General features: G+C 46.9%; 1 protein-coding gene across 1 annotated transcript in view; it reads left to right on the forward strand.

The window, feature by feature from the left end:
- The window catches only part of KCNU1 (potassium calcium-activated channel subfamily U member 1), a 166,534-nt gene that overhangs the window by 111,608 nt on the left and 39,648 nt on the right, over positions 1–15,278 (forward strand). Inside the window, exon 20 of the mRNA XM_084807247.1 lies at positions 14,260–14,484. Within this exon, the coding sequence (XP_084663373.1) occupies positions 14,260–14,484 (225 nt within the window). The remainder of the gene's footprint in view (positions 1–14,259; positions 14,485–15,278) is intronic.

The following is a 15,278-nucleotide window of genomic DNA, read 5'->3' on the forward strand; positions in this document are numbered from 1 at the left end:
CCCAAAAATAGGGAACGCAAATGGCAGCGGCCATAGCCACTGCCATTTGCGTATGCAATTTTTTTTTTAACCCAGACATGATAGGCTACGTAAGTCTTTACGTAGCCTATCTTGAATGGGGGGGAGACTGCAAATGGCGGTGGTGGCGGCAGCCAGTCGGAAGACCAGCCGCCGCTGACTCTGCCGAAGCCGCTGCTGGAGCCGCTGCCATCCGGAACATCCGCCCCAGGTAAGTCTCATCCCTGGGGGAATTCGCGGGGGGCGGTGGGGTGGCAGGCCATTCCGCCATGGAGTTCAGGGGTCCAAATGCACTGGCATTCGGCCTCACCGAGATCCGTGGCGGAATTCTCTGACATCCCTAATTTCAACCCAAGCCAAGGTTTGGAAAACTGAAACGTCATGCTTGTCATTGATGAGCATGAGATAGAGAGAGAGAGGGTGGGGAAAAAATGCTATAACTTTTTTCTCTTAGTCAGAATTGGATGAAAGTTGCAGGCTGTGACTGTTCTGCCCTGGGTTCTACTATCCACAGCTTCCGCCTGATGAACTTGAGAAGATAACCAACTCAAGACGTCTGCCTCCACTTTGGTCAGTTGCCTTCACTGACCCACACTGCTTCAGCCTCTTTACTCTTTGGGTTAAAGAGACCCCCAATATGCCTAATTGGTCCCCCTCTACCCAATACAGGAGATATAACGAGGAAATGGTAGTGCAATAAGCCAAACACATAGGATTTTGTATGTTGTTAAAAAAAAACACCTGTTATTAAACACAAAAATAAAATAATATACTGTTATCAATAAATCTATATGTGATAGGGATGGGTGGATTCCCTACCTGCCAGTATGTAGGGAATCTGCCCACAGGGGGGAGGTGATCCGTTCCTCCCCCCGGAATCCTCTTTGGCCAGCTCCACTCCGCAGCAATTCCGCAGAGCCACCGGCCGGATCTGAAGTGCCAGCGATACAGCCGCCATGCCGTATCGCTGGCTGAGGGGTATTGACTGTGGAAAACTGTGAAAAAACAGGGCCACAAATGGGGTCCAGGAATGGCATCTATTTGCGTCCCTGTTTGACGTGATAGGCTACGCAAATTTTTGCGTAGCGTATCGCATGAATGAAAAGCAGGGACACAAATGGCATCTAGGACGCCATTTGCGGCCATAAAGGTCTTAGTTTAAGCTAAATGCAGCCATTTATGGCTGCATTTACCTTAAACTAAGACCTTTACGGCTGCAAATGGCACCTGGATGCCATTTGCGTCTTCAGTCAATCCCCTTCAGCCAGTGAAATGGCATGGTGGCCATATCGCTGGCAATCCGGAGCCAGAGGATCTGGCCAAAGAGGATTCTGCGGGGAGGTGGAGGTAAGTGTTCCATTCCACCACAGACTCCCGGGGGGCGGGGATGGATGGATTCTTTAGAATCCGGCCTCATTGGAGTCCATGACGGAATTATCCACCATCCCTAATATGTTATCCTACCTTACCTACTCTACACTAGGGATGGCAGAGAATTCCGCCACGGATCTTGGTGAGGCCGAATGCCAGTGCATTCAGCCCCCCGAACACCGTGGCGGAATGGCCTGCCACCCCCCTGCCCCCTGCAGATCCCGCCGGAACGAGACTTACCTGGGGCAGATGTTCTGGGCAGTGGTGGCTCCAGAGGTGGCTGCAGCAGCAGCAACTGCGGCAGCTGGTCTTCCAACTGGCTGCCGCCACTGCCATTTGCAGTCTTGTAAAAAAAAAAATGACGTGATAGGCTACATGAAGATTTACGTAGCCTATCATGGCTGGGTTTTAAAAAAACAACGACGTGATAGGCTACATAAAGATTTACGTAGCCTATCATGGCTGGGTTTAAAAAATAAATAAAAAACCGTGTACACAAATGGCAGCGGCTATGGCCGCCGCCATTTGCGTTCCTTATTTTGGCCCATCTTAGTCTACATAAATATTTACGTAGACTAAGACTGACCAAAATAAGGAACGCAAATGGTGGCGGCCATAGCCGCCGCCATTTGTGTATGCTTTTTTTTTCCCCAGAGCCCTCCACGGCCAGAAATCCGGCTGCGGACAGCTCTGGCCTGGCTGGGCCTGGCCGGCTGCTCCATGGAGCTGCCGCGGAGCACAGCCGGTCATGGAGGATTCCGGGGGGAGGGACGTAACGCCTCCCCCCACCACCATCAACATAATCCATGGAAAGGTAAGTGACTTTCGTACATCCCTACTCTACACCTTCTAAATTCTGGTTCCCAAACCCCACTAACTAGATCTAAATTCTTCAGCCCCTAAGGCCCTATCTGACTAACTGTCAGCTCTCTCCTTTTAAAACCTCAGAAATACACACACACACACACACGCCCCTCCCACCATTCACTTAATCTCTAACACTTTATTAACCCTATATTACCTGTGTTACACTTAACAATGCAAGCATATACATTCATATAACAAGCAAATGATACATAGGCATAGTAGCCCCAGAGAAGGGAATGATGCCTGCCCAACGTCAGAAAAAGTAGGTGCAGGGGAGTTTCTTTTGCTTAATGCATCTTTATATATAGATTTCTATTTCTTTAAAAAGGGAACTGGGAATATTTTATTATTATTATTATTATTTCTTGGTAGAATTAAATGAAAATTATGGAGATAGATCCCCCTTCTGAGAGGAGCAACCTTGCCAAATTTTGGAAAACAATAGCCAAAGGGGATTTTGTTCAGGAGCAGGCTTGTGCTTGATTTGTGCTTCATTAGGGTTGCCACCTCTTTTCTGATAGGCCTCTCATCTTTAACAGCTATATGGCAGGAAAATACATCATAACCATCTCCATGCTCGGAATACCTGTACCTATTGGATTTTGCTGATGCAGATGGATGATCATTTCAGTTTATTTTGGATAAAATTAAACAAAACTCAAAAAAATTCTTCATATTCAGGAGAGAAAGAACTAGAGATTTTTTTAAAAAAATGAATGAAGAAGAAAACAAAATTGACAGATTTGCCCATCTCTACTTGTAATCAACCTTCTTTTGCATTACAAAAAAATATTATAATTCATCTGATTGAAGCTCATTACACATTTGGGAAGTATGAACCCTTAGATTCGACCACAAAAAAGACCCATTTCAAGTTTTGTGGCAACCCTACTTCTAAGTAGACATGTTTAGATTTCACTATAAAAGCAGCAGTGATCACCTACTAATAGCTTTGGAGAATAAAAAGGTCTTAACTGTTCACTATTCACATTTTTCACACTAATGTTTTTATCAACCTCCACCATACCCCACTTCAAACACACACACACACACACACACACACACACACACAGAGAGAGAGAGAGAGAGAGAGAGATGATATTTATGGTTCAGCTTCCAGTCTCACCTCTTCTGCCCCCTTCTTTAAAGGAAATAGAAAATTGTGAGTAGGGATGTATGAGAATGTCATTTCGGTTTACAAATCTGTCCAAAATGCTCTGTTTGCAACTGTCCATGTGAATGTGAAAATGTTTGCAAATTCCCAAACTTGCATTTGAAAAATCTCCACTTTAAAAGTGCGCACATTAAGAAATGCACTCTTTAAAATTTCTATTTATTTATTTATTTTTAAATCACATTGTTATGCTTTAGTTAATGGGGGGAAAGTGTGCATCTTTGAAAAATGCACACTCTTTCCATTTGAACGACCAAAAAAACCAGGTTGCAAATAAGAATGGGAGCAAGCTGAACCGAGCCTTGAAGTTAGGGATGGATGGATTCCCTGCCTGCCAGTCTGTGCAGAATCTGCCCACGGGGGAGGCGATCCATTCCTCCCCCGGAATCCTCGTCAGCCTGCTCTGCTCTGCGGTAATTCCGCAGAGCTGCTGGCTGGCTCTGAAGCGCCAGTGATATGGTGGCCATGCCATATCACTGGCTGACAGGTAGTGACTGCGGACACAAATGGCATCCAGGCATGTGTCTGCAGTCAATCCCCTTCAGCCAGTGATAAAGCATGGCAGCTGTATCGCTGGCGCTCCAGAGCCAGAGGACCCAGCCGAAGAAGATTCCGCAGGGAGGGGGAGTGTTCCGTTCTGCCACAGACTCCGGTGGGCTGGATTCTTTAGAGTCCGGCCTCATTGGGGTCCGTAGCAGAATTCTCCACCATCCCTACTTGAAGTAAAGTTCAAGGAATTATGGTGAGCTCAAGCATCTCTGGTTATCCCATCCCTAGTTCTGAGAGTGCACTTACATTTTGTTTTCCTTTTGGTCTCTGATGTACAAAAGTTCAGCAGTGTCTGCTTCCAATACTCGGTCCTGAATTTTGGTGTAAGGAGGAGAAGTTCTACAAATTAATTCTATACCTGGGAGCATATGCAGTTGTTTGCCCCAGCCCTCAGTTTCTTTCGTTCATTTGCATCTTTCTTTTTTCCTCTTCTACGTTACCAACGCATTAAGGGTTCTTTTTGTTTGGTTCTTTAGCTCATACTTCAGATGCAAGACTCCTGCATATTGGTAAAATTCCACACAAAAAGAATATTGATGCAATTATGAGTGCAAGCCAGCAGGCACAAATGCTCATTAGTAACACAGAGAGTGGAAAGTCAGGAAAGAACCAGAAGCACCATCAAATATAGTTCACTGGCATAGGCTCAGGGAAACCAGAAATGTGTTCAAGCTCCACCATGGGGCATGGTAAAAATAAAGCTCTACTACTTTTTCTTATGCTCTTTTTATGGGATTAGGACAAATTCATGGAGGATACAGTGATATATCAATGGCTGCCAGTCATGATGGCTACATGCTACCTCCAGGATCAGAAGTAACATACATCTGAATACCAGTCAATGGGAAGCAACAGCAGGAAAAACAAAACACCAAACACCACACAATCCCCCTTATGTCCTACTTATGTCCTACGTATAGGCTTCCCATAGGAATCTGGTTCCTCACTGTGGGAAACAGGATGCAGGACTAGATTAGGCATTTGGTCTGATCTAGCAAGGTACGTCTTACGTTCTCATGGGTTCCATCAAATGTCACATCAGTAGACCTCCATTTGTTGAACAAGACTTTCTCATCCTTTCCTCTCCTTTGCACCCTCCTGTGTCTCCCAAATCTTATCTGGATGGTCTTCCAAAGTTGCAGAGATGATTTAGGGTGTGTGGGCAGGAGGAGGGGTAATTTGTTCTGCCAGCAGTGTCTGTCTTGCTGGCAGATGGACACAGTTGAAAGCAATCCTGTGTTCTTAACTCTGCATGCATTGTACTCTGTACAAAATTCAGAATTTCCAAAAGAAGAAGAAGGGGTGGTGGGGGAGAGAATTCCTAAAGCACTGGTTCTAGTATGGGGAAAAAACTCTAAAGTTGCTAAAATACTCCTTTCTCCTGAGTACTCAGGAGAAATCTCAGGAGAAATTAGTATTTTAGAAATTTCTCTTGTTCAAGACAGTACATGTGCGTTCAAAACAATCTAATGACTCTTAACATTTGCATCATTCTTGACCTTCAATATATGCAGCACATTTTTTTCTCATATCTTAGTCCTCATCCCCTAATAGTTCCTATTAAAGGGTTATAGAATGGATCATTTCCATTGTTTAGCACCACTTGACAGACTAATAATTGGATTTAAGGCACGTTCCACTAAATACAGCTTGAGGTTTCATTATTCAATTTAGCCTAATCCAATTAGTTAGAGATGATCATTTAATTTGGCTATGATTCTAATCACTCATCAGCAAAGTTCCCCTGACATGAATCTTTTATTTCTCTCCAAAGAAAAAAACCATTGCGGAGAGAGTGTTTTATGAATGTACTAGCTCCACAACCCTTGATTGGGAATGTGGACATATACCATGTACCAATCATCTAAAGATTTCCACAGTCACACCTAATTAATTGTCACCTTGTCATGTCAGATGCATCCTAATCATTCAAAAAAGAGTGTTGTGTATGATGACACAACATGACATTGTCAGGTGCCCAGAAATCCAGAACTAATTAGGGATGGTAGAGAATTCCGCCATGGATTCCAGTGAGAATTCCAACAGAATGGCCTCCTTGCCCCCCCCCCGTGGAATCCCCCCAGGATGGAACTTATCTGGGGCGGATGCGGCGGATTCAGCGGTGGCGGCTCTGGTAGCGGCGGCGGCGGCAGATCTGGCGGCTGGTCTCCTGGCCGGCCGCGGCCGGGCTGCTGCAGCCACCATTGGTGTCCTTGCAGTTGTGATAGGCTACGTAAGTATTTATGTAGGCTATCACAGCTAACCCCCCCCCCAAAAAAAAAAACACCAGCGTACACAAATGGTGGTGGCTATGGTGGCCGCCATTTAAGTTCCCTATTTTTCACCGTTCTAGCCTATGTAAATATTTACGGAGGCTTTTACGGCAAAAAAAAGGGGAACACAAATAGCGTAGTGGGTGCTATTTGCATTCCTTTTTTTTTTTTTTTTTTGCCGTTTTGCTGAGATCCATTGCGGAATTCTCTGACATCCCTAGCATGTGCTCACTGCTCACATTGTTTTAAAGGGAAAAATGTGTCTTTTTTCTTCCACCACACTGAAGTGGCACTTTGAGGGTGGCAGGGGCTACAAAACAATTCAGGAGCTGCAAAACAGTTCAGGAGAATATGCAGCCCATGGGCCATGTTTTGCCCAGCTCTGTTCTGAAGCAGACATTAAGGAACACTAGGGATGGGCATACAAGCAAACCCTGAAGTCATCAACGTTCTCCAAGTTCCACTTAGAAACTCATTCCATCTTCAGTCTATTTCGGGGAGGGGGGGCAGTTCTTCTCACATGAACATTTGTAGGTATTTTGTCTGTATTTTTCTGAATATATACATCAGTTGTGTACATCTTTGAAATGTATGCATTCTTTTCCCATTGATTAATACATGTTTGTGAGCACTTTTTCAAAAGTATGCAGTTTTCCATGCACATTTTTCAAATGTACACATGCTGTCAAACACATTTCTTTTGGTCTGTGAATCACATTGCAAGCTCAGAAATGTATGGACTTCAACTGCAGTTTGCATGTGCAGTTCAGGAGATGTGAATTGAGTAAATCTTGATTAAAAAATGAACTGAAACCAATTTCTTATACATCCCTGTGGAATACTGGAGAACATGGACATTCCCTAGCCTGAGGGCTCAATCCCCCAGGGACCTTAGCATCTCACTGCATCTCACTGTTGGACCTTGAAGTGGGCTTTGGGACAGTGTTGCACATGCCTGAGTCAAATATTGGAACCAACTAGGGATGCTACAAGAGTCTAGGTGGGTGGGTGGAGTCCAATGGACTCCCCCTCTCTCGCACTCCCAGAGCCCGCTCACTGAGCCGTGGGGCACTCGTGGACCCACTTGTTGAACTCCCTGTGCCTCAGCAAGCACCCAGAAGCTGTCCAACCTCATAGTGAGCAACCATTTTGTGCAAGAATGGCAGCTCAGGCTCTTCTGGGAAGGTAATATTACATAGTTGATGGCTTTAGAGGGACCATTCATGCAACGTTACAAGCATGAATGGAGCATTCATACCTCTAATGTTGCTAGGGATGTCAGAGAATTCCACCACGGATCTCAGTGAGGCCGAATGCCAGTGCATTCAGCCCCCCGAACTCCGTGGCAGAATGGCTTGCCACCCCCCGCCCCCTGCGGATCCCCCCCAGGACGAGACTTACCTGGGGCGGATGTTCTGGACGGCGGCTCCAGCGGCGGCTTCAGCAGCGGCAGCAGCAGCTGGTCTTCTGACCGGCTGCCACCGCCTCCACCATTTGCAGTCTGTTCCCCTCCCATTCATGATAGGCTATGTAAAGACTTATGTAGCCTATTACGTTTGGGTTAAAAAACAAAATGCGTACGCAAATGGCGGCGGCTACGGCCGCTGTCATTTGCGTTCCTTATTTTTGGCCGTCTTAGTCTACGTAAATATTTACATAGACTAAGACAGCAAAACTAAGGGGGAATGCAAATAGCGTAGTGGATGCTATTTGCGTTCCCCTTTATTTTTGCCGTCTTAGTCTATGTAAACATTTACGTAGACTAAGATGGCCAAAAATAAGGAATGCAAATGGCAGCGGCCGTAGCAGCCTCCATTTGCGTACACGTTTTGTGTTTTAACCCAAACATGATAGGCTACGTAAGTATTTACATAGCCTATCACGGCTGACTACAGGGACACAAATGGCGGTGGCTATGGCTGCCGCCATTTGTGTCCCTGCTAGCCAGCAGCCAGATGTGCGGCTGCTGGCGGAGCTGGCCAGTGGCTCCGCGAAATCCCCACAGAGCGGAACCGGCCAGCCAGGATTCTGAGGGGAGGCGTGGAGCGCCTCCCACCCCAGCGAGGATTCCAGGGGGAGGGATGGAGTGCCTCCCCCCCAGCAGAACCCGGCGGAGTCAGGTAAGGGGGGTTTCGTACACCCCTAGATGTTGCACAAATGGACGGAACGTACCAGAGCCACAGGATCCGGCGCCAGGTACGGGACGGAACGTACCTGGTGCCGGATCCTGTGGCTCTGGCGGATGCGGCGGTGGCAGGTGCAGCGGCGGCTCCAGCTGGTCTCCCAGCACTGCTGGGCTGCTGCAGCTGCAAATGGCAGCCAACATAGCAGCTACCATTTGCATCCTTGCAGTAAGCCGTGATAGGCTACATAAGTATTTATGTAGCCTATCACAGCAAACGGCAGCCACGCAAATGGCAGCTACCATTTGCGTGGCTGCCTTTTGCCATGATAGGCTATGTAAATACTTATGTAGCCTATCACGGCTTACTGCAAGGACGCAAATAGCGGCTACTATGGTGGCCGCCATTTGCGGCTGCAGCAGCCCAGCTGCGGATGGAACTCCGGCTGAGGCTGGCCCCAGCTGGCAGCTCTGCGGAGCCACCACGGAGCGGAGTGGGCCAGGGAAGATTCCGGGGGGAGGGACGGAGTGCCTCCCCACCACCATGGATTGACTGGAACGGAGGCAGGTAGGGATTTCGTACATCCCTATCGACACTGCCACAAACGGATGGGCAGCAGTTGGGTGAGCGCCCAAGAAAGCTGGGTGTGAATGCATCCATCCATCCCTAGAACCAACAGGGGAGTCATAAAAAGCTTTCAAAAGACAACATTCCTCTTATACTTGCCCTCAGTGAAAATAATTGGGACCTGGTGTACTACTGTACTGTAGAAGGGCTGGAAAGTAGGGATGCTTGAGGGATTCATTCCTTGAGCATTCCAGCCCAAATTGACCTGATCTGTATGTACTGACCTAGTGTGGGTTTTGTGATGTTGTTCTTGGTGCAAAAACGTACAAAAACACATCCAAATTGTGTATTTTATGTTGAAATATGTTTAGGAATCTGTACTTTGAAATAAAATATGTTCAGAAATGGGTGAGAAAAGAGGTTCAAAATGTGGGAGAAAATATGTTCAAAATGCATATTTAAATAATATATACGTAGAAATCTTCATTTTTTTAATTGCATATTTTATGCAGAAATGGGAAGAAATGGATTTATACAGGAACATATATGGAACTGACAGAGGCCAAAAATAAACTGTTTTTTTAATCCCTAATGGAAAGAGAATTTGGTTCCCCCTCCTCCTAGGGATGTACGAAAGTCACTTACCTTTTAACGAAATTGATTCAAGGTGGGGGGGAGGCGCTCCGTCCCTCCCCCCTGAAATTCTGGCCGGGAGGGGAGGTGCTCCATCCCTCCCCCCCCGAAATTCTGGCCGGCCGGGTCCGCAAATGGTGGCGGCCATAGCCGCTGCCGTTTGCGTCCCTGCAGTCAGCCGTGATAGGCTACGTAAATGTTTACGTAGCCTATCACGGACGAGTAAAAAAAATAAAATAACACGCTACACAAATGGCGGCGCCCATGGGCGCCGCCATTTGCATTCCTTATTTTGGCACGTCTTAGTCTACGCTATTTGCGTTCCCCTTATTTTCGCCGTAGTCTACGTAAATGTTTACATAGACTAGGATGTTCCAAAATAAGGAACGCAATAAGGAACGCATTTGCGTACGTACATTTTTGTTTTTGTTTTACTCAGCCGTGATAGGCTACGTAAACATTTACATAGCCTATCATGGTGTTTTTTTAAAATTTAGCCATGATAGGCTACGTAAATCTTTACGTAGGCTATCACTTTTTATTTTCTTGGAAATGGCGGCAGCGGCAGCCTGTCAGAAGACAGGCTGCCGCAGCCACCCCCACTGAACCGCTGCGGGAGCCGCCTCCGGAGCCGCCGCCGCCAGGAAGTTTCGCCGAAGGTAAGTCCCGTCCCAGGGGGGGCGGGGGGCAGACCGTTTCGCCACCAATTTCGGGGGGCCAAATGCACTGGCATTCGGCCTCCCCAAGATTCATGGCGAAATTCTCTGACATCCCTACTCACACCAGTTGATTATCATTTGTGCATGCTTCCTTGAAACAGCAGCTGAAATGAAATTACAGAGAATTTCAAAATTTGATAGGTCCTGGAAAATGTGATAGTTGATTTTAGCACTATTTTAAATACCAGACTATAGCGAATCACATTCCAAATTACTGCCAAATTCTTCTGGCACACACATATGGAAAGTAATGACATAACAGAAGAGGTCAATTTCCCATTCTGTTTCTGGGCATATTTCGGTGGGTTGGTTTTGAACTTTGGTATTTGAAGGATTGCCTCTTCTGATATGTGCCTATCTGAGCTTTGAGATAATGCTGAGGACGTTCTCCGCATGCTCCTTCCAACTGAGATTAGGGATGGGGGAGAATTTCACCTCTGCCTCCTCCCAGAATCCATGCAGGTCAGCTCCCTCGTCATGTTGATCCTGTGGAGCTGGCCGCTGGCTCCGCTCCGCTGGCGATATGGCTGGCCGCCATTGCTGTGCTGTATCTGGGGTAGGGTAAGTGAGTCTCCGGACGCAAATGGCATAGTGTGGACACCATTTGTGGCCGTAAAGCTGGTAGATTAGCCTAAATGCAGCCATTTATGCATTAAATGCATAAATTAGATTAGATTAGATTAGATAAATTAGATAGATTAGATTAGATTAGCCCATTTAGGCTAATCTACCAGCTTTATGGCTGCAAATGGCATCCACTACGCCATTTGCGTGCCTGTTTTTCCCCACGATAGGCTATGCAAATATTTGCATAACCTATCATGTCAAAAAACAGGGATGCAAATGGCATAGTGAGCACCATTTGTGGCTCTAAAGCTGGTATATTAGCCTAAATGCAGCCGTAAATGGTGTGCGGAGACTCACTTACCCTACCCCAACAATACGGCATGGCAACGGTGGCCGGCCGTATAGCCAGCGGAGTGGAACTGGCGGCCAGCTCCGCAGGATTGCCACAGAGCAGACCCAGCCCGGATGGATTCCAGGCGGAGGGACAGATCGCCTCCCCCCCTGTGGACCCCCCCCCCCAGAACAGGGTAAGCATTCCACCCATCCCTAGTTCAGACACGGTGTGTGGCTGTGTGAGAGAGGGCTTTTTCAGCACTGGTCTTTCCGTCATGGAATACCCGCCTTTAATGTTGTTTTGGCACTAGATGGACCTTTCCATGTGTCCTCTTCAAACAAATGAGCAGTGTCAGGAGCTCACTTTACTCCTTCCCTCTGGATGGTGGTGTACATTGAGCCCTGAGGGAGAAACTAAGCAAATGGGCAGCAGTTACAGTTATCATGATGAAAGGACATCTTGCTGAAGGGTAGGGATGGAGGAAAATTGGTTCAAGTTTGCATTTTAATGGAAACTAGGGATGTACGAAAGTTCCGCCATGGATCTCGGGGAGGCCGAATGCCAGCGCATTTGGCCCCCCGAAATCAGTGGTGGAATGGCCTGCCACCCCCCCACCCCCCCGGGATGGGACTTACCTGGGGCGGATCTTCCTGGCGGCGGCGGCTCCAGCGGTGGCTCCGGCGGAGGTTCGGCGGTGGCGGCTGCAGCAGCTGGTCTTCCGACCAGCTGCCGCTGCCGCCATTTCCAGGTTTTAAAAAAAAAAAAAACGTGATAGGCTACGTAAAGATTTATGTAGCCTATCATGGCTAGATTTAAAAAACAACAACACCGTGATAGGCTACGTAAATCTTTACGTAGCCTATCATGGCTGACTTAAAAAAAAACCAAAAAACACGCGTACGCAAATGGCGGCTACGCTATTTGCGTTCCCCTTATTTTCGCCGTCTTAGTCTACGTAAATGTTTACGTAGACTAAGACGTGCCAAAATAAGGAACGCAAATGGCGGCGGCCATGGCCGCTGCCATTTGTATATGTGCATTTTTTTTTTTTTAATCAGCCGTGATAGGCTACGTAAAGATTTACGTAGCCTATCATGGCTGACTGCAGGGACTCAAACAGCGGCAGCTATGGCCGCCACCATTTGCATCCCTGCTAGGCAGCGGCTGGATGTCCGGCTGCTGGCGGAGCTGGCCGGCGGCTCCACAGAATCACTGCGGAGCACAGCCAGCCAGGATTCCAGGGGGGGAGGAACGGAGCGCCTCCCCCTCGGCGAGGATTCCGGGGGGAGGGACGGAACACCTCCCCCTGCACCATCAGCATAATCCCTGAAAGATAAGTACCTTTTGTACATCCCTAATGGAAACTTAGGTGATTTCACACTTTTAAACTAATACGGAATGCCTCCCCCTGCACCATCAGCATAATCCCCGAAAGATAAGTACCTTTTGTACATCCCTAATGGAAACTTAGCTGATTTCACACTTTTAAACTAATATGTGAACTGAAAGTCAATTATCCTTCAATATTCATACTTCTATGAATGTTGCAATGGAGTTCCCCCCTAAAACTGTGTACAGAAATATATATATTAGGGGGAAATGCACAAAAAAGTATTTTAGAGAAAATAATGTTAAAATGCATGATATTGGGAAAATGGTTTGCAAAACATGTATATTAGGCAGAATTGCATTAAAATGTATGCATTAGAGAAATGCATATACATTTTCATGCAAATGTAAAGAAAAAAAGAATTCTCAAAGTTAGGGACAAACTGAAATTAAGAATGGAAAAGTAAGAAACCAGGAGAAAACAAAATTGACACATTCATTAGTTCCTATTGAAGGGCTCCCTAAAACCTGGTCTCAGTACCAATTATGCACAAGCACTGTTGTTAACATTTTAGCCAGGGTCCAAGGCCCATGAAAGTGGCATGTTTGATTTTATGTAGTGTATGATCTTCTATCAGGTATCTGTTTCCAAGCCTAAGAATGGTTCAAGTTTTCCTGAATCCTTGAAGAAAATAATAATAATAATAACAACAACAACAACATCAACTCAGTTCTATGGATGGCGGAGAATTTCTCCCCGAATCTTCAGGGAGACGAGCGCCAATGCATGCGGCCCCCCGAAATCGGCGGTGAAATTCTCCGCCACCCCCCTGCCCCCCCCCGGGATGGGACTTACCTTTGGCGAATGTCCCTCCCGGCGGCGGGTCCCGGGGGCAGTTCAGCGGCACTTCATCGCGGGCGGGGGCGGCGGCCGGTCTCCTGACCAGCTGCCGCTGCTGCCATTGCAAAAAAAAAAAAAACTAAAGTAAAAAAAACCCACACACCCGTGATAGGCTACATAACGATTTACGTAGCCTGTCACGGCTAGATTTCCAAAGACAGCCATGATAGGCTACGTAAATTGTCACGTAGCCTATCACGGGTGACTTTGGAAAAAAAAAGTGCGTACGCAAATAGCGGCGGCCCATGGGTGCCGCCATTTGCGTTCCTTATTTTGGCACGTCTAGTCTACATAAAGATTTACGTAGACTACGGCGAAAATAAGGGAACACTATTTGCGTTGCCCTTATTTTCGCTGTAGTCTACGTAAATCTTTACGTAGACTAGACGTGCCAAAATAAGGAACGCAAATGGCGGCGCCCATGGGCCGCCGCCATTTGCGTACGTGCTTTTTTTTTTTCAAAGTCACCCGTGATAGGCTACGTGACGATTTACGTAGCCTATCATGGCTGACTTTGGAAATCTAACCATGATAGGCTACATAAATCGTCACGTAGCCTATCACGGGGTCTTTTTTTTTTTTTTTACTTCTTGTTTTGCGGCCAGGGAGACGGGATGCTTCTCGCTGGCCTGAATTTCGGCTGGGCGAGGCGGGAAGCCTCCCCCCCAGCCTGAATTTTGGCCGGACGAGGCAGGAAGCCTCCCCCCCTTCACCTGAACTTCGGGGGGGAAAGTGAAGCGCCTCCCCCCCACCGCGAAGCCAAGCTGCGAAAAGGTAAGTGACTTTCGTACATCCCTACTCAGTTCTATGCATAATTCTGTTTGTCCTCTTCAGAGGCGCAACAAGAAGCTTTTCAGTAGTCTGCGTGATCACATTGTTGTCTGCGTTTTTGGAGATGCTACCTCAACACTGATTGGACTACGTAACTTCGTGATGCCTCTACGAGCCAGTAACTTCACACTCAATGAACTGAAATATATTGTCTTTGTTGGATCTCTTGAATATCTCCAGAGAGAATGGGAATTCATCCAAAATTTCCCCAAACTAGCCTTACTGAAGGTATACATCTCCTTTATGTATGACACTTCTCCTTGATCTTCTTTCCTGACAATTTCTTTTATTTTAGAAGCATGGAAATAATATGGAACTCAACCCTTACTCAAAGTAACTATAATGAGATGAGATCTTCAATATCCAACACTCCCCAAGGGATGACCTCACAAGATATGACCTCATGTTAGTAGGGATGGACAGACCACCCTGTGCCTGCCCCATGCAGCGCTCACCAAACTCCCAGCACTTACTCAACTGAGGCGAGCAGCATGGGGCGAGCTGCAGGGCAGTTCATGGGGTGCTTGGCAGTGGTGTCCAGGCATCTGCTCCCTCTTGGAGCACCATTTGCCACTCAAATGTCTGCTCGTTCTTTTCCTTAAGTATGCCATCTACACAAATGGGAGCCTTAAAGGGGCAATTTATGTCTGTAACGTTGTGGACATTCCCCTTTTAAGGTGCCTATTTGCGTAGATGGCATACTTATGGAAAAGAATAAGCAGCCATTTGAGTGGAAAATGGTGCTTGTTGAGGGAGTGGATGCCCGTGTACTTGCACAGCTCTGTGCATGCCGAGCTTGGCTGGTGCTGGGGTCCATGGACTGGCATTTGGGGAGGGGGACAAGCAGGTAATTTCTCACTGGGCTTTGAGCCCCAACCAGGCACCCTCACCATCCCTACACATTAATTATACATTTAATATAACTGTTGTCTACTGAAGTGAAGACGGTTTTCCACATTTGAACATGATTTTTCTCTTTCCTTTGGGGGCATCTGGGATTTCCACAAGTAATAGAAACAGGA

Source organism: Heloderma suspectum, chromosome 6 (genome assembly GCF_057233095.1).
Source record: "Heloderma suspectum isolate Gila_16-S chromosome 6, 16-S_ref, whole genome shotgun sequence".
Lineage (NCBI taxonomy): Eukaryota > Metazoa > Chordata > Lepidosauria > Squamata > Helodermatidae > Heloderma > Heloderma suspectum.